The sequence below is a fragment of the Populus trichocarpa genome, chromosome 10, assembly GCF_000002775.5.
Source record: "Populus trichocarpa isolate Nisqually-1 chromosome 10, P.trichocarpa_v4.1, whole genome shotgun sequence".
Classification (NCBI taxonomy): domain Eukaryota; kingdom Viridiplantae; phylum Streptophyta; class Magnoliopsida; order Malpighiales; family Salicaceae; genus Populus; species Populus trichocarpa.
Window position 1 is genome coordinate 12,186,481 of NC_037294.2, and position 20,149 is coordinate 12,206,629.

Genomic DNA, 20,149 nt, shown 5'->3' on the forward strand with positions numbered 1-20,149 from the left:
GGGTCTTTACTAGGATCACAAGAAGAATAAGAGGGAACACATGCATTACCTACCTATGATCTCATCTCCGTTACCCATCGACGGAATTCGATTGTCTCAGTATTAAGTCGTTCATAATCAGCAACAAGATGGATTATCCGAGCTTGAACTCGCTAGTCTAAAATCACCTCAAACTCTAGAGACTGGGTGCTCAAAATTGTTTGCGAGCACCTAACAGTTAAAATACTATGGGTCGTTGACAAGTCCTCAGCCGTAGTGTTAGAGAGATTGTTCCATCAAATTCACTGGACGATCACTACCAGAAAATTGATAAATATAAACGAAAACACTAACAAGATATTTCTATTAGTAAATTTTACCGACGAAATATCCCCTCATTATATATTATATATAGACTCGCGGGAGCTGGATAGGTTGGTCACCAACAATAAGAAGAGTTTAAGCAAGAATAAAGAGAGAAGTTGAACTCGCCATTCAAGCTAAAGTTGAGGCTCATGTGAAAGTGAAGCAAAATGTAAAGCCTTTAATTGTATTTCCCGGTGTTAAGCGTACTGAATTTAGCATGAATTTGTGGTGGCTAAATAGCTACTGGTATTTGGTTGCAGGTCGCAGCGCCAGTTGCTGGGCTGTTATTCACACCCGTGAAAGTGAATTCTTTAGTGCAGCAAGAAACTAACACCATCTGGTGTCAAAGATCCAGATCCCAATTTTAAACCTCATTTACAAGTACTAAAATATCCAAAGCCCAAGAGCCTGGGAGCGTCACCCATACGAAATTCAAGCGTCGGATGTCTATCAAGGAACGGAGACGAGATGCCCGAGTTCGATATTGCCGAGCATGGTGAGATGATTTGATCACCTGAGTTTCTTGGGTGATATGACTGAATCCAAGCTGGTGGCTAGGGTTTAATACTTGACAAAGAGAAAAGAGAGTTTTTTTTAGTTATAATTTTATTATTTTAAAGGAATATGGGTTTTTTAGTTATTAAATTGAATATAATAATAAACCTTTAAATAATTTAATATTTTTTGTTGATTTTTTTAACATGTAAAGTCTTATGAATTTATAAAGTTCAAGATTTTTTTTGTAATTTTTAAAACAATAAAAAAAAGTATAAAATAGAGTAAAATATAAGATGTGCAGGTAATTTTTCCTGTTGTTTACAGTCTCATTGAAAAAAATTAAATTTAAAAGCCACTTTCCCTGTTCCAAGAACATTCTCCTTAATTTTCCTGGCCATTTTCTTTTCTTTTTCTTGCAACATATATAGTATAAATATTTTGAAGCGGTTTAGGAATTGGCCGGGACTCATGCGAAAGTATTTTTTTGATGATCATGATTATGGTTTCGTATTAGCTAATCAAATCATGGCTGAATCCAGTCGCGCGCGTGTCTATATATATATATATTAATATGGATGTGTAATTTTATAGACCCTGAAGTTAATGACCATATAAATTTCTAGTGATCATCATATTAATAACGGTCTTGAACTTAAGACCACAGGAAAAATAAACCCTTTAATTCTAATTTTTTATTACTAAGCCACATACTATATAATTTCAAGATATATATTTTGTGCATGGAAATAGTGGTAATTTCATTTTTATGATTATGGTTTCGTATTAGCTAATTAAATCATGACTGAATCCAATCGCACATCGACATATTAGCTAATTAAATTCATTGGAACAATACGACGAATGTATCTTTAAATTAATTATCTAAAAGAACTCAATCCTGGTTAATATATAAGCTAATTTGAAGATACCTTTAATATTGAAAAAAATAATTATTGATATCTATAAAGACCTGCGCTGCCCTTTATCAACATTAAAAACTTGTAAAGTCTTATTTTATTTATTAAACACCAACTATATATATATTGCTTCTTTATTCCACTAGTGCTCTGTACATACATCCGAATTTGTATTATCTAAACTGTAAAAATAAATAAATCAAATTAAACTTATCGAGCACGTCCCGAAAAGCACTTTAATGTGCATTAATTAATTAATATATCAACTTTAAGAGACTGGTTTACTTCATTAATTCATTCACTTTATAGGTTTAAATCCCAGCACCAACACTTAAAGGAACCTATACATTTCTATATAGGGACTTGATCTCAACTAATGTATTTGGAATTAATTACCTTTATTATCATTTTAACGGTGCTTAAAATAACAGATCCAAGTAGAAAGAAAGGAAGGACTGGGCGTGCGCCGCGGTTGCCTGGTTCGCGTGTCGGGCCTTGCTCGGGATGAATTTGCATTTTTGTTTTTATGGCGGCGGTATGGCTTGAGCAGTGGCGGGTCTGTTTCGGGGGTGAGTTCGTGAGCAGCCATGGCCTTTGTCTTAATTGAGTTCCTAAAGAATTTTTGTCTCGATTAGGTCCTATAAGTATTTGTAATTCTTGATAGAGTTTAATTTCCATCTAATTTTTCCACAGATTTTTTACGGGAAAAATAATTAATTTTCTATGAGATAACATTTTTTTTTATATTGGAAAAATACAATTTGGATAGAATTCATAAATAAACATAGATTGAGAGGTTATTAAGAATTTTTTAAACTTTAGGGACCTAATTAAGATACGAAAGGAGATTCAATGGGGACTACTTGTATGGTTTTGGTGCTTTTTTAAGGTTTCTCATTCGTTACAGACAAATTATGTCTCCTTTTTCATGCCTCGAATGTTATTATTCTTTGTCCGATTAATTGATTTTCATAAACAATAATGTAAACTATAAAGATTTAATTTATTTAACTGTACGACCTATGCCAACAGATCAGCCAAAACTAACAAATCGATTAGTTAAGTATTACTTTATTTATTTATTTTTTGTCAAAAACAATTATAATAATTAAATACACCTTTCTAAACAGCATGATTATTATCTAATTACATAGCACCTCTTCAGGGGAAAAGTAATTAGCTAGGAAATCGATAGCACCGCCCAGCCTATCGTGTGGTCCTTAACTCACCATTCCATGCTAAACTCGATTAAATAAAAAATTAGAACATCCTTAACTCACCATTGGAAGAGTATAATTTAATTTAACCGGACAGATTTTTAAAGCAAAGCAAACTTTAGCATTGATGAATATTTATCGTTGGAAAACCAGCATGTATTGGTGTTTAATGAAGAAATGCCTCCTCAAGCAGCCAATCAACGGCGATGAAAGTGGCAAAATAATTTTAAGTATAAAAATTCGAAGTGGAGCTTGATGTAGAGTCCCATAGTCTAATAAATATAATTTATTTTTGTATTTAAAAAGTATTTAAAAAAATTGATTTTTTTACTTAAAATTTAATTTTTTTTTAGTGTTTTTAAATTATTTTAATATACTAATATCAAAAATATTTTTTTTAAAATAAAAAAATATTATTTTAATATAAAATATTAAAAAAAAAACTATTTCTACCCCACTCTCATAAACATCAACATCCACCAAGAACACCACGGTTCACCAAGTTATGTACGTACGCCAAGCAAAAGCAATAGTTAGCAGTAAAAGTGATTGGATTTAATTAATAAGAGGCTATGGACGTTTAACTGCTTTATGGAAGGCAGTTTTGCGAGCATTTTCAATATGTGGCCATGCCACATTGACCTGTCACTTTTCCTTAAAATAAGGAATACATATAATCACTTGGCTGCCTACCCACTTGCAATTGATGATTGCAACTTGTGCCTACTTTCCATCCAGGAAAAAAAAAGAAAAAAAGCCATTGCCACATAAATTATCAGGCAATGATTTTCAGGGTGTTTTCCAGTCAAATTAAAACCTAAAATAAAATAAAGGATAACACAATAAAAATGTACAAAGGATAAGACAACAATAACACAACTATTTATTAATATAGGTGTCCGGATCAATTTGCGCGTACCTCAACTAATCTCATGGTCCCTAAAATTAACGACCATATAAATCTACCAAAACTGATATCAAATTATGAATGGCCTCTAGGCTACCTCACATAATGTAAAAAAGGAGCCCTACTTTGATTCGATAGCGATTTGTATTATAAAATCATATATATAATTATTTAGTGTTTTTATAGTTTGATTATTTTTTCAAAAATTATGCTTAACATTTTGAAATTTATAAGTTAATAATCATTCACATCTTTACATAAAAATATTAATAAAAAATATTAAATTATTTATAAGATTATCATTATATTTCAGTTAATTAATGTATATGATTACAGTATTAGTATTACAACCTTTTCTTCCCTTTTTACTCTCTGTTTTTTCTTCCTTTTTCTTTTCAGTTGAATGGAAATGACAGTAATACCATTCCAAGTACTGGGCTAAGAAATCCTCTTTAAAAGTACTTTTTGCAAAGTAAGAATTCCAACAGATAAATGGTCAAACTTTATTCATTGATAAAAAAAAAAAAGTAACGAATTGCGCAGCCAACCTCATAATTCATTAAAATTAAAAAGCATAAATCAAAAGTTATCTTGTTTTCAGATTTTTTGTTTATCAATATAGGAAGACATTTGGTGTTCAAAACCAGACAAATCCAAAAGTTTTTTTTTAAAGCCAGTAAAGCAATGAAATTCAAGATCTCAAATGAAAATTCACTAATGTTCCCTACATTTTCTTACTAACCAAACAGAAATCGAAATCATTGACAAAGAAAAAAAAGCAAAATAAGAATAATAAATCAATATCAGTAGATGGAAACAAAAAGACTTCTCTAATTATAAAGAGAGGGGGGAGAGAGGGAGCGAGGAAGTAGGGTAAGGATCGAGGAAGTAAAACCCTGTTTATTTTTGTGTTTTAAAAGTATTTTTGTAAAAAATTAATTTTTTATATTTTTTTTCTTTGCTTTAAATTAATATTTTTTTAGTGTTTTTAGATTATTTTGATGTGCTGATATCAAAAATAATTTTTTAAAAATAAAAAAATTATTTTAATATATTTTTAAATAAAAAATATTTTAAAAAATAATTATAATCACACTTCTAAAAAAATAAAATAAAAAGAGAGACAGAAAGAGGAAGAAGGAGAGAGCAGGAATCTCGGTGAAGAAAGGAATTAGAGCACTCTGTCTTCATGATTTGGATGAACCATTTCATTTGGATTGTGTGAGACCTTTTAACTTCTCTCTCGTCTCGATTTTATTTTTCATGACAAATGTTTATCACGAATGAACATGACTACAGGCAAGTCCAGAAGATCATAAAAAAAAAAAAAAAAAAACATTTGAGCTCTTCTTCTTCATTCAAGATCTGGGTGCCAAATCAACAAAAAAACAATTTTAGAAACAAAATCAAACCATGGAGAATAAGCGATACCTACAACTCGAGGAAGTGGAATATCCTCATGGAACTCCACTATAATTCCACCTTTTTATGTCTTTAGGTTTCCAAATCTTTAAAATCGATAATGTTTTTAAAAAGAACCCCTTCCTACTTGAAAACAACCCCATTAATTTCTTTGATGGATTTCCATATCAGAACTAGCTTTCTTTTAGTGAATAGAAGTCAGAATATGCAGACTCAATTTAGCTCAACCACGATTAAAAACGTAAAGGGTACAAGGGTGTTAAGATTACAAATGGAGACGTGCACGCACATGCACGTGCAAAGCACACGGAAACACAGAAAAAAAATACTTGCTCAGGAGAACATCTCCATTCCCGTGTTTAACGTGGAGTCTCCTGTGTGTAAAAGTGAAACAGGAAAATGGCTTTGAATAATGGCGCAGAAGGACAAAGGTGAAATCCTTTCTAGTTAGTGCTTTGCGCATTCGCCCTACCATCGATCCGGTCTGCAGCAACAACTATAATTGAAATGCAATTGTTTCTATTTTTCTGGTAAAATGATAGTTACATTCAATATGGCTGCAGGGCAACTGATCTGAAATGCCAGATAGCTAGCCCTGTTGCTGTATATCCCTAGACAAAGCCGGATATTTCCTAATTGTATCTTCTCCATGTATAGTACTAATGTATCAAGCAACTGGCTATTCAGGGGTCGAAGATGTTATTAAGGTGAAAATTAACAATTCCCGACTGCCATTATCAAAGGAATTGTAAATCAGTAATATATATCATGAATCACAGAACCTGAAATGTTTAAAGCTTGCCTAGAGACCGAGTAATTAAAGATTATCAATACCTATAATTCATATATAATTGCGTCTTGAAGGGGGAAGAACAAGAGGGGAAAAAAAAAGAACAAAACGAAATATACCATGAAGAAAAATAGTTGATGTATATATATAAAGAAATCACAGTACTGGTACGTAGTAAGGGACTTCATTTTTTGTGTTGTGGCGTGCAAAATCGAAGCAAATGATAAATAGCGTCCAACACAGGGGCGCCTTAATTTCACAGAGACCACCCTCCGATCCCCATTAATTCTCCATGTACTTGTATATATTTTTAAGAGCCCTAATGGTTCGGGTTTTTAATGCAGGCTTTAGCGTATTGTTTTCACTACTAAATCCAGGTTCAAGTCAAGTTTTCCTTCCTTTCATCCGTTCATTGTGGGATACGTGGCCATTTCTCTCTCTCTAACTATAGAACACCAACCCATTATCAAGATGGAGTTATTATTGGGGAGATTTATTTATGGAGATCAATTGGTATTTCCCTTGTATAAATTTTTGAAAGAAAAGCATATTGCGCAGTACCTCCCTTTTCTGATGAACCAGTAGTGCCATGCACCTTATCCATACGAAAATTGGTTAAATCTCACGCGGAGAGAGAGAGAGAGAGAGAGAGAGAGAGAGGCTCAGAATACTGTCCAATAAAACAATAAAGCCTAAACCAAACTTGTCCAACAACCCTACATTAGCAACCTTGAGCCAAACTCTTCATGGCCCAGCCCTCAATATAATAATTGCCCACAAACATAGTGGGAGAAACTGGGGTTGCATATTTTAAAGTCTCCTCTATAATTGATGTATAACCTATAAATCGTACGTCACCACCAATGGAAATTAATGTGATTTCTCTTCCTTAAATTCACACCTCCAACAACAGGAGGAAAAAAATAGAAGGCTATATTTTCTCTCTTAGAGATTAATATGGCTCAAGAATGCACCGAGAGCTCTGTGGCAATCTCTCCCTCTATCCCACTAAACTGGTGGGATCTTCACCATGCAAATTCACTCTCTTCGTTGACCAATACCAGTCCATGGCACCAGTCAAACCCCAGTTCTAACTCCTCTTGCGAAGAGGATCTTTCTATGTCTACATCCTTTACTAATGCTTCTAATCACTCTGGACTAACCGTCGAGTCCGCTCGCCAACTCGTCGAGCCCGCTTCATCAACCGAATTGATGGGCGAGCATGCTTATAGCCATCTCTGGAGCCAAATTCTACTGTAAGTTAATTTCATAGCACCAAAAATAAAATACTACGTACACACATAGTATCATTTGTAATCTTGATTTATATTTCGTGCTCGAAATATATTTGAATAAGATGAGAGGTGAGAAGAATCTTTTAGCAAAAGAAATGGGAGAAACTAGTGCTATATATATATTAATGGATATACGAGTGGGTACGTGTACTAAAGAGAGAGAGGTTCGTAGTGAAATTAAGCTCTATTTATATATATTTTTTCAAGTTTCTTTTTCTTTTTGCGTGTTTGATCATTTGATGTTTTTGAAATGACAATTAAACTTCATATTACAAGAATTTCCATCCTACATCCTAATATATGTTTCATTTCTTTTTTGTCAAAAAGAAAGGTAAAGTTTATCTGCATGCTTTCCTTGTGGAATACCTTAATTTTAATGCTTTGATTTATTTTAAACCCTAATAGAGGAGTTGGGAGCAATGAAGAGTTGGACAACAGTCAAGATGTTGGAGAAAACTTACTCGACGCTTTGTCATCCAAGACTTCTAGTACTATGTCATCTGGGATATTTGGACCAGCTTGTGATTACTTCAAGAGAATGGACAGCGATTGGGAATTCACGAACCCAGCATCCCTTAACAACTTTGAAAAGCATCTAAACGGTTTCAGTGAGAGCTTGATTGGAGGTGGAAGGTTCAACAAGTTGGTCAGCCAATTGTCTATTGCCCCGCCAAACCCGGAAGTAAGACGTCAACTATTCGATTCACTGACATGCAACATATCGTTGAGCCCTTCTGTAAATCATGATTACTCCGGCCAGCATCAGACTTACAGCAATTCCACACCATGTTTGATGGGAGAAAGCAGAAATTCAGATTTTCAGTCATGCTATGGCCATGATCTAAAAGTAGAGAATGAGCATCGTGAAAGACCTACGGCTCCATTTAATAGCAACGGTGTTGGATACCACATTGGCCTTAACAGCTCAGTGGTAGGAGATAACAGCAAATACTACCATGGCATGCCTGATGCTACAAACAGAAGTGCAAGAAATTTTGCAGATGCCTTAACGTTTAGTAATCGATTAAGGAAGCCACTGATTGATATTCAAGTGCCTAAGCCTTGCTTTAAATCGATCAATTTATCTGATAGTAGAAACCAAGGACTCCAAACTTCTTCTCCGGTGAGAAATTATCATTATTAACTCTTATATATTGCAAGTGCTGTTTCTCTATATATTCCTCATGGTCATGGTAAATGTTTCTTTGCCAAAAAATATTCAACTAATAATTATCTGGGTATGTACGCTTCATGCAGTCAGGGAAAGGACATGGAACAACAAATGAAAGGAAGAGGAGAAGATCTGAAGAAACTTCAGAGACGGCTGCGAAGAAAGCTAAGCATGAGAGCTCTACAGTTTCATCCGTAAAGGTACATATACAGGACAGGCGATGATAAGGGCACTCCGTTTCTCTCTCTATTTCTTTCCACGTCTCTTTTTAAAGATCGAATGCTATAAAGAGATGGAATGCTAAAACTATCCAATTAAAAGAGTTTGCACGCACCGAAAGCCAATAACGATAATGGATAGTGAGAAACTTTTTTATTTTTATTTTTGTAGATTCAAGCACCAAAAGTGAAGCTTTCGGAAAGAGTCACGGCCCTTCAACAAATTGTTTCGCCATTTGGGAGGGTAATTAAGCACGATGAGCATTATGAATAACTTAATTATTTTCAACAAAACAAGCAATATTTTTCTTTATATATCTCTCGCGTTAACTGTGCTACCTACTTTTTATAATTAATTTTTTTCTTTTTGGTTAAATTTCAGACTGATACAGCCTCGGTGCTATATGAAGCAATTCAATACATTAAATACTTGCAAGAGCAAGTGCAGGTGATATATTAAATCAACTTGATATACCCATCGTCTAATCAATATTGGGATGTAAATATATATATATGGTGTACAAGGTTAACAATAGATATCAAGGGAAATATTAATTAATGACGACTTTTTACTGTAAGAATTATGAGATCCATCATGTTTCAAGAGAAAACTAATGGAAGAAAAGGGAGCGCGAGTGGTAGTTGTAAAAGGAGTAAGAAACATCAAATATTTCCTGATAGCTAGCTCTTTGCCTTGTGTTGCAGCTATTCAGCAATCCTTACATGAAGACTACGAACTCACACAAGGTAAGCAATTAAAGAGGTCACGCGCACTATATATATATATATATATAGCACTTTCGAGCTAAAACGCATTAATTCTCGGCTTTTATTTCAGGATCCTTGGGCAGGCTTGGATAGAAAAGACAAGGGAGATGCAAGAATTGATCTCAGAAGCAGAGGTCTTTGTTTAGTTCCTATTTCATGTACCCCTCAAATTTATCACGACAACGCAGGATCAGATTACTGGACACCAACTTATAGAGAGTGTCTATATAGGTGAAATAAGCTGACGCTGTTCTGTTTCGTGTATCAGCTCTATGAAATAAATTCTAGTTAGTATATATGTTAGAAGAGACCAAAAAGATGCTCCACTGATCAAGAAAACGTGCATATATATATATATATATATCTATGGCTTCGGATGCCATGACTTCCCCAGCAATATTTGGCATATGCGCTATTTAGGTTTAATTTCATTTTCTCCCTTGAAAGTTCATACGGTCTGTTAATTTCTTTGAATACCCCAGGCGTTTTGTATCATATATATATATATATATAGGCGTAAACTTTAACTTTTTTCTTCAAGATATAATTAAATGGTTTATCCGTTAACTTTTTTTAAAAAAATTCACACTATTCATTTTAAATAAATTAATTTTGAAAGCAAATGAAAAAAAAATTATCTGGAAAAGACTATATCGACCATAGGATTCTCTTTCGATGGGAAAACTCTTTTAAGAAGGTAAAGTTCCTTCTAATTTCAGAATCTGCACTTGTTAAAAATGTAAACAGTATGAAATTCTATCAATAAAAAAAATATATGAAGCTATATTCGCTACAAGCATTTTTAAGAAGTTGAATCAATAAAATCTTAATAATACTGAAATATACAAAGCTGACTTTACTTAAAATTCAATCAAAAGATGTTTTTATGTAGATTTTTACTTATGAAGAAATTTAAACAAGAAAAATACAATTCATTTAAGAAAATTAAAAGAAATAAACAAATAAAAAAACTTATAGCGCTTTTAAAAAATAAAGATCATGTCCATGAAACCTTGTGAATAAAAATATATTTATTGAGAAATTTTATATCACTCCAAACTACTAACTGTCATTCTATACAGGCTCTTTGGAAGGAGAAAAATATAAATGATGAAAGAAAATATTACATTGAATCTCACAAAAGATAATTTGAATATTTTCACTGAGGGTATAAAAAATATATAATTGTTTTCTTTCTTTATATAAAATCCCCCCTGTTAATTAATTAATTGATGCATTGTATACATTGAAACGGTGATCTAGCTAGTTTGTCATTTTTTGGAATAACCAAATAAATGGTTTAGACTTCTCACCTTCCCATCGTTTATGTTCAGCACTTCCATTGCGCAACCCTTACTTTAATTTTCTACCTGCATAATTGTGGTTGAACACAAAATACAGTAATCTTTTCACGAGGGGATAGTACTGTGGTGATAGTAATGGTAATGTTTTTTTTTTTTTTTTTTTTTTTAATAATAATCAAAGGTATTATTAAACTCATGCTAGCCATTCATTAATTCGATGATGCCCATCATGAAAAGTAACAAAAGAAAGGCCTCCAACATGTTACCAAAAACCATACAAACAGTCATAGTTTTTTTTTTATTATTTGTCCATCTTTGAATTTGGTCATCACTAATTTGCAGATCATTAATTATTTGTGTCGGAGAAATACGCTTAACAAGCCAACAACAAGTTAGATTTTGTTTGTTTTTAAGTTTTAAAAATATTTTTAAAAAAAATTAAATTTTGTTTATTTACTTTAAATTAATAATTTTTTAATAGTTTTATATCATTTTGATGTGTTAATATCAAAAATAATTTTTAAAAAATAAAAAATTATTATTTTAATATATTTCTAAATAAAAAACAAAATGAATTCCTCCACAAATTTAATTTCCACACAAAGTTGCCATTGACCCGTAATCCCATTAATGAGATTGTTGTTGTTGGCACACTTGAAACCTTGTGTAATTTTGAAAACGCTAATTTCAGTAGAATCTCACCCAACAACAATCTATCACCCCAAAATGAAATGGTGAGTCCATTTCCAACCATATATATAACTAAAGCAACCTCGCAGAGCTTCAGAAGTAACTGCATCTAGTTGTATAAAATAAATGATTTGTTGCCAGACACATGATAACCGCTCGCTAAAGAAAGAAAGATCATTTTAACCATTTAGGTGGTGGTCCAATAATAAAAATTTAGGATCAAGAGATTTGTTCCCTCTGTGGTTTCAGGTTCGAACCCTGTGGTTGCTCATATGATGGCCACTGGAGGCTTACATGGTCGTTAATTTCAGGGCCCGTGGGATTAGTCGAGGTACGCGCAAGTTGATCCTGACACCCACGTTAAACTAAAAAAAAAGAAAAAAAAAGAAAGGCCATTTTCAAAGACAGGTCAATATTTTTTGCATATGACATCTTCCCATCTAGCTTTAGAAAAATAAAACTATAATTTATAATAATAATTTGTATTTGTGGTAATGTAACTAAAAAAAATTAGTTCTATTTCTATTTCATTAAAAATACTATAAAAAAGTTGTACTTATTAGTTAAAAAAATAAGAAAAAATACTTTAAATATAAAGAATATATTAGCACTTCATCACTTGAATGATATAACCCATTGTTTTCATGTACATAATATATTTCCAAAATTTACTAGACTGTTATAACTTTAAATCTACACATTAATCTGAAAATTTTTTTTTTTTCATATATTTATTTAAAAAAGTTTTTAAAGTACACATACTTATCATGTCTTTTTTTTTTTTGAAAAACATTTAGGCAAAAAATTGGAAAAAAAAAAAAACGAATATATCCCCAAGTCCGCTCTCGTCACTTTCATATACCGCCTTTTTTTTCTTTTTATTTTTATTCGCTCGGACTTGCCTAACTACAAATGGCGCTTCTTCTCTACTCCCAACAAAGTTGAAGCACCCAAATTAATAATAATAAGAATAATCTAGGGTTTGTTATCCTCCTCTCTCCGCAATGAAGCGCGATTTCGACGAAATTTCAGACGACGAGTGGGCTAACCACTCCTTCAAGCCCTCTCGCATTCTCACAACCACACAAAACGGCAAACACAAATCCAATTCGTCTTCTTCCGCTTCTTTTCGTCCTCCTTTAGAATCCTTCGCTTTCAAAAAACCACAACAAAATTCATTTAGCAGCGTTGTCGACGATTGTGTCCAAGTCACCGAGCATTTCAATTTGGAGGACGATGACGTGGAGGAGGAGGAGGAGACTACGAGGCCATCAGCGGTGAATCGTGGTCGTCGATTCGTGGTCGATGATGATGATGAGGATGAAGAGGTGGACGAGCGAGAGCGCGGCGGGGATTTGGCGGAGGTTTATGATATAAAATCGAGCGACGAGGAGTGGGAGGAGGAGGAATTGGCGGTGGAAGATGATGATTTGGTGGGCAAAGCATTGCAGAAATGCTCTAAAATATCGGTGGAGTTGAAGAGGGAGCTGTACGGCTCTGGAGTGACCTCGTGCGACCGGTACGCCGAGGTGGAGGCTTCTTCAGTCAAGATTGTTACTCAGGTACTCCCTTGTTTTCATTTTGGAGCAATTCGTTTTGAAAAAGCTGAAATTCTGTTCATTTTTAGTTGTATCAAGGTTGCATGTAGTTTCCTTTTTCTTCTTCTCTCTTTTATAGATATGTAGTTTTCTTTTTATTCTGCAATAATTGTCTTTTAGGTCCTTTAAATTGAAGGAGTATTGGTTATCCCTTCCAGAAAAGGGTGGCGATGTATTTTTATATGTTCTCTTTTGAATGAAATTATAACTGATTTGCATTATTTTATTTTTTTGTTCAAAAATTGGATTATTTAGCTTAACTAACAGAATGGTGATCTTTCTCTATTTAATAGGCAGTCAAGATTTTACTTCAAATAAGCTAACTACCTACATCTATGGGTCTGTGGTATGCATGCGTGTGCATGTGCATTCTGTGATCCCTTACTAAAAGAAAATGATCCATAATTTTGATTTCCTTGCCTTCAAACAGTAAACGTAGAGTTATCACTTAGATTGGTCCGGTCTTAAGGATTCTGTTTTATTATTGCAGGATGATATCGATGCAGCGTGTGCAGTGGCGGATTCAGATTTCCAGCCTGTCCTCAAGCCATACCAGCTGGTTGGTGTCAATTTTCTTCTTCTGCTGCACCGAAAGGGCATTGGAGGAGGTAATTCTACCATTCCTTTGTCATCATCATTGTGTTGTTACATATCTACTTTCAGGAGCCCTAAATTCTATAGTTTAATTGCTTTGTGACATTATAGTTCATAATCCAAGATTGCTAACAATGGTAATCAATCGGCAAAACTATGAGAATAGTTTGAAGTATTCTTGTACCTTTTGTTGTGGGTAAATTACTCTACATTGAGATTTGTCGAATCCCCTGGACTTTTGAAATTACACTGCACCTTTTGGCAGCATTTTTTCGAAGGAGATAAAATATACCAACCAGGACCATGAAATTCTAACATGAATGGATTGGTCAGGAGACTCGTTTGTTATTAGCAGTGAAACCTGAATGGTCCAAGCATAGTGAAGGAAGTTAATTTATTCTTGGATACTGCTGATGTATTTCTATTCCATCAAATGCATGTTCTCTAGCTGCAGTTTAGGGTGTCATTTTTTTTTTATCATGGATATTGGATTGTATGTGCTCTGGAAAGATCCCTGATCAATAATCACTCACATTTGTATCCATGCAGCCATATTGGCAGATGAGATGGGTCTTGGGAAGACCATTCAGGTACCTGCAATGTGTCTTTTTTCCTTTTCAGTGATAATTGGGTTAACCTTTTTGTAATTGCAATGTAAGATTGATCTTGTGTGACAGGCAATTACATACTTGACGTTGTTGAAATACTTACACAATGACCCTGGTCCACATTTAATTGTGTGTCCTGCCTCCCTGTTGGAAAACTGGGAAAGAGAACTGAAAAAGTGGTGTCCATCATTTTCTGTACTCCAGTATCATGGGGCTACCAGATCTGCCTATTCAAAAGAGTTGGGTTCATTGGCCAAAGCTGGGTTGCCACCTCCTTTTAATGTGCTCCTTGTCTGTTACTCACTTTTTGAGCGGCATAGGTGTGTCTTATTCTGAAACAGGTCATTATCTGTGTACTTTTATTTCCCCCCAAAATATGTATATATGTAACGCACATACATTACTCATCATTGATTGTACAGTGCTCAGCAGAAAGATGATCGTAAAATTCTGAAACGTTGGCAATGGAGCTGTGTTATAATGGATGAGGCTCATGCTTTGAAGGATAAGAACAGCTATAGGTGGAAAAACCTGATGTCAGTTGCAAGGAATGCAAACCAGCGTTTGATGCTCACTGGGACGCCTCTGCAGAATGATTTACATGTATTGATATTGAATGACCTTTTTTTTCCCTCTAAACTTCTTACTTTTCTATTAATTACTGTCATTGTATTTATTTAGCTTCATGTTAGAAAGGACAAATGGTTTCTTTTTTTTGCGCTCTTATAATGAAGTTTTTGTGATGTCTAAAAACAGTTTATACTCCTTGAAAAGCTCAAATTAACAGGTGAAATGTAAAATTCTGTTGGAATATGATTATTCTTTTACGATCTTGTTCCTATAATTTCTTGGTGGTTGAATTCCTGTACCCATAAATCAAGAAGCAAGGAAAAAAGATTTTTACAGAGTTGACATGTATGTTAGAGAAAATTCTAGGAATTTATTGCTACTACTTTATTTGAGGCAGAATTTCTATGTTATATTGTACGCAGTTCATCAGTTATTCTTCATGTAGGTAGTAGCACTTGTGCTGATTTTATTTTTGATACCAGATTTCCTTAAACATTAAAATTTATATGAATTGACAGTTTGAAGATATTATCTTTTATATATGCTCATATTTCTGCTATAGTTATGTGCTTTGCCTTGACTCATGTTAATCTTTGCAGGAGCTATGGTCATTGTTGGAGTTTATGATGCCTGATCTTTTTGCTACCGAGGACGAGGACTTGAAAAAGCTATTGAATGCAGAAGATGGAGATTTAATTGGTCGTATGAAGTCTATTTTGGGACCATTCATCTTGAGGCGTTTAAAATCTGATGTCATGCAACAACTAGTTCCAAAGATACAGCGGGTATGCTGAAATCATAAAATTTCAACTTGGATCTTCTGTTCTCCAATTATTCTGTTGAGATTTTACAATGAAATTTCCAGCCTTTTAAGTTTTTTTATGAAGAATAGAAGGGCTAAATAAGACTTTCGTAGGTTGAGTATGTTTCAATGGAAAAGCATCAGGAGTATGCTTACAAAGAAGCAATAGAGGAATATCGTGCAGTTTCGCATGCTCGTATTGCAAAGGTTTCAGATGGTGACCCAAATACTATCACTGGAGTTCTTCCTCGGCGGCAGATCTCAAATTATTTTGTTCAGTTCCGCAAGGTACTGCCATTTCTCTTAATTTTTTTTTGTCAATTTATTCTATTTCTCTGTTATCATTCTAGTCGATCATGTTTTCCATGTTTATTTCAGATTGCCAATCATCCATTATTGGTGAGGCGAATTTACAGTGATGAGGATGTCATTCGTTTTGCCAAAAAGTTACATCCAATGGGTGCATTTGGCTTTGAATGTACCTTGGAAAGGGTAATAGAGGAACTAAAAAGCTACAACGACTTTTCTATTCACCGGGTAATTTCTCTCTCTCTGAGAGGTCCTGTAAGATATACTAAGAGCTCATGGTTTTTGATTTCATGTCATTGCATGTGAACTTCGGAGTTTCCAATTCCACTGCACGTGAAAGAGATATCATGAGTTAATTGTTATTGGTGTGGATAAGCCGTGCACTAGTAGGCTCGGGGCCCTTGAGTAGCCTTGGTTTTGGGGATGCGTCAGATACAGTTCTTTCTCGAGGCATGCAACTGAATGTCAGATCCGAGCACTTTTATTGTGCATGGTTCAGCATCAGAGAATCTTGTCTTTGTCAAAACTTGGATCAGTTTTCTGTACAAATGGTTGAGAGTGTTAATAATAACTCAAGTGGATGCTTAGCTTTATGTGGAGTGCGAATGCTGACTGCTGGCATTTGTACAGAAATGGCCAGCCTCCTTTGCTTGGTTCAGCAGCTGTGACCATTTTGTCTTCGAGACTGCCAAGATATTTGATTTGAGCTTGCTGAGGCTTTGGGGAGAGTTTTCTTGGATTGTCTAGTCAGGGGCCACTTACTGGATTTTTTCAATCATACTTTTGGATTTGATAGGGGCTAACATTCTTTCAATTTGATTGTGGGTCATCATATTTGGAAGGGTTCTTGGATTTGTTAGTTTTGGAAAGTTCAGTTCTTTGATTTGAGAGAAAAATGAAATGTGGAATGAATTTATAAGAGTTAGCTGATTTCTTCCTAGTTTTTCTAACAATCATGTATAGAAGCAGTTGTTATTCCTCATTCAAATTTCAATTTTGAGAATTCTTGGACTGTTATCAAATAGGTATGCAGGTCAGTGTTATTGGAGGCAAGGCTTATCATTCTTATATAGATTGAGTCGGTTGAAATAAATTTGTGGGATTTTAGTTTGAAATCAGGTTATTTAGGGGAGGTCAGTTTGTATAGTCAAGCCTAAGAATGTCTGTCTTTACAAGTTTTGTTCCTTCAACTCCAAGTTAATTTTTGATTAAATTGGAGATTTCCTTATTTAGGACCATAGCCACCAACAATGCAGTACTCCTGCTGTTGCAATCTGGATCTTAATCCTGGATATGATGGTACATGATTGGGATCACCCATAGTGGTAACCTAATCTGAAGCAGCTTGGACAGGGTTATCTAGGGGAAGGTAGGGAACAGCCCATCATATGAGTTTCAAAAATCTTTCATAATAATAAAATCATTTCCCATCAATTTAGCAAAATCAATGTGAAAGAGACATCATTCGTAAGTGACTTTAGCAAGAGACTCTTAGTATGTGTGGCATAATTCTTTTACCATGTTATGTGAATTGCATATTGACAGCTGTTACTGAATCAGGGTCATACCCAGCTGTACTCTTATTGCTATGATAATGACTTGAAATAGATGTTCTTTGGTGAAATTCTTGTGAACTTCTTGCTCTTGCACGGCTATATATCTTGATTTTGGAATTCTAACCATTTCTCCAACAACTTCTTGCAGCTTTTACTCTATCATGATATAAATGAGAAAAAAGGAATCCTTTCAGACAAGTATGTTATGCTTTCAGCTAAATGTCGGGTATGGATCGAGTAATTTCACCAGGTTTTTGTTAACTGAGTTTTTATGAGCTAAAATTTGCGAAGTTCATATAACATGCAGGCATTAGCTGAACTTCTTCCTGACCTGAAGAAGTGTGGGCATCGGGTTCTGATTTTTAGCCAGTGGACTTCGATGCTAGACATCCTAGAGTGGACTTTGGATGTACTTGGGGTTACATATAGAAGACTTGATGGAAGGTTTGCCACTATACTTATCTGACATTCATCATCATCATCATCATCATCATCATCATCATCATCACTGGGAGCAATTGTTTTCTGCATCTGGCATGTTAATATGATTTTCAGTGTATGCGGTGGAAGTTTTCTGCTGACTAATGTAGTAAGCGAATGGATGGTTGTGGCTAGCACAATTCAAAACACATCAATAAGCTATGTATTTCAATGTGCTGGACCACTGGCATGATTTCTCTTCCTGAATTACTGCTTCTGTGGGATCATAGCTGGAGGAATTTCTCCTTTTTCTTTTGAGCTTTGTTGAGAAGGATGGGTTTTTTTTTTGCCCTTATTAGCGTGCAAAACCACTGTTTTTTCATCATTTGCAGAGTATTAGCTAAGGATACTCGCACGTTTTTACTATATCCCTTGAACAAATCAATGTGGAAAACTCATCTGGGCAAGTTTTTCAAATTATGGTGTGATAATCATAGCAATAAATTTACCATCATTGAACTATGTCTATCACAGATTATTACATCATTTAGTAAATTTCTTTTATTATCCTAGAACCACAATGATCGTCCTTTTGAACTACCTGGACTTTTGAGCATTTTCTGTTTTCAATTGTGCTCCATAATGTTGGTCATTGGTTTGTCAATTTGCTCTTTATATGCCCACTAGAAATTCCTTTTAGCTTAATCAGTTGCTCCATCCAATGACAGTACTCAGGTGACAGAGAGGCAGGCCATAGTGGATGCTTTCAATAATGACACCTCCATATCTGCATGTTTGCTGTCCACTAGAGCTGGAGGTCAGGGTTTGAACTTGACAGGAGCTGATACTGTAATTATCCACGATTTGGATTTCAACCCACAAATTGATAGGCAGGCAGAAGATCGTTGTCATCGCATTGGCCAAACAAAGCCTGTCACCATATACAGGTGCTTAATAACTCCCCCGAGAATTACAGTATGAAGCAAACAATTACGGACAAACCCTGTGCATCATTTCTTTCCCTCATACCATTTTACATATTTTAATTTTTTTTATGTCAAAAAATGTGGCGTGTGTGATTCTGACTCTGCTCCATCCTTTGCAGGCTGGTGACCAAGGGCACGGTTGATGAGAATGTTTATGAGATAGCAAAACGGAAGCTAGTGTTGGATGCTGCAGTGCTCGAGTCTGGCGTGGAGGTAAATAATGAGGGAGACACGTTAACTATGGGGGAGATATTATCATCACTTTTGATGGTATAGAAAGTCTAAGCAATCACAGAGACTTGCTCCAGAACATTTCCGAGCGTGCTCCCTGCTTTGGGGATGTGTGCAATGCAGTGATAAACAGCTCGTCAGTCTTCTGTGATCTGGGGATTTTCACTCTTAATTTTGCCCGTTATTTCTATGATATTATCCGCTATATTAGTTAGGCTCGACCTGAGGGGGGGATTCATTTATATAATTTATATTTTTAATGGGTGTAAATAGCCCTTCAATTCTTACATCCAGTCACGTACCACTAAGACATGATTTGATCAAAGGCAAGTTGCTTATGACTTCATTGCCATGCTGTGAAGCTAGTTGCCTTGTTGGGTACGTGCCACAGATCTCTTGGCAAACTCAACTTTTAGATAGTCTGCTTATATTGTTCACTTGTATTTCTCTTACTCACCAGTCTTCAACGCTGACCCCATGGATTGTGTTTCAAACTAATCCACAAGCTCCCATTGAATGCTGGTTTCGGTTTCACTAATCTTCCCTCACCGCCGGAGATCTCATATAACGACTTGATGGGAAAAGAGAGCATGCTACTTTGAAATTCCGGGCTCTTAACAAGAGATAATTTATATTCCAGTTTTGGTACGGATAAAATTAGCTAGCTATATTCCTTAGTTTTCTTTCCTGTCAAGACAACTGATAGAGCCTCTGCCATCCCGTGGTGTTGTATATTACAAAGGTAACAGCCAAGTGAATGGGATTGACATTAGTGGCAAAGGGGATGAGCGTAAGATGTGGAGTGCAGGCATGCCCAGGACCCAACTCTGCTGTGTGCACACAATCTCATGTTTCGGTCCCCCAATCTCGGCTTCGGCCTGCAAGGAGCCAATCTGTTGCTTGGCAGGGTTCATATGGATCTGGAGTTTATCC

At 34.9% G+C, this 20,149-nt stretch overlaps 2 protein-coding genes across 2 annotated transcripts; both read left to right on the forward strand.

Annotated features, from left to right (window-relative positions):
* The first annotated feature begins 6,952 nt into the window (after window positions 1–6,952).
* Window positions 6,953–9,865, forward strand: LOC7459079 (transcription factor bHLH111). Its single transcript, XM_052456200.1, has 7 exons — window positions 6,953–7,352; window positions 7,797–8,514; window positions 8,649–8,762; window positions 8,953–9,024; window positions 9,163–9,228; window positions 9,486–9,527; window positions 9,619–9,865. The coding sequence occupies exons 1-7, from the start codon at window positions 7,054–7,056 to the stop codon at window positions 9,781–9,783; spliced, it is 1,476 nt and encodes a 491-aa protein (XP_052312160.1). The 5' UTR covers window positions 6,953–7,053; the 3' UTR covers window positions 9,784–9,865.
* A 2,555-nt stretch (window positions 9,866–12,420) lies between these two features.
* On the forward strand, window positions 12,421–19,668 carry LOC7462633 (protein CHROMATIN REMODELING 19-like). The gene is given in 14 exon segments (XM_024610898.2): window positions 12,421–12,895; window positions 12,931–12,959; window positions 12,961–13,104; window positions 13,631–13,748; window positions 14,284–14,324; window positions 14,412–14,662; window positions 14,765–14,945; window positions 15,512–15,697; window positions 15,829–16,002; window positions 16,093–16,251; window positions 17,728–17,805; window positions 17,887–18,023; window positions 18,728–18,946; window positions 19,105–19,668. Coding segments are annotated over 14 exon segments (2,223 nt in total). The 5' UTR covers window positions 12,421–12,546; the 3' UTR covers window positions 19,262–19,668.
* The last annotated feature ends 481 nt before the right edge of the window (window positions 19,669–20,149 follow it).

Excerpts from the sequence above, each read along its gene's own strand:
- LOC7459079 (XM_052456200.1), top strand. The coding sequence starts at position 7,054 with ATGGCTCAAGAATGCACCGAGAGCTCTGTGGCAATCTCTCCCTCTATC. Across the intron at positions 8,763-8,952 it reads CTACAGTTTCATCCGTAAAG|ATTCAAGCACCAAAAGTGAA; the intron begins GTACATATACAG and ends TTATTTTTGTAG. Across the intron at positions 9,025-9,162 it reads TTGTTTCGCCATTTGGGAGG|ACTGATACAGCCTCGGTGCT; the intron begins GTAATTAAGCAC and ends GTTAAATTTCAG.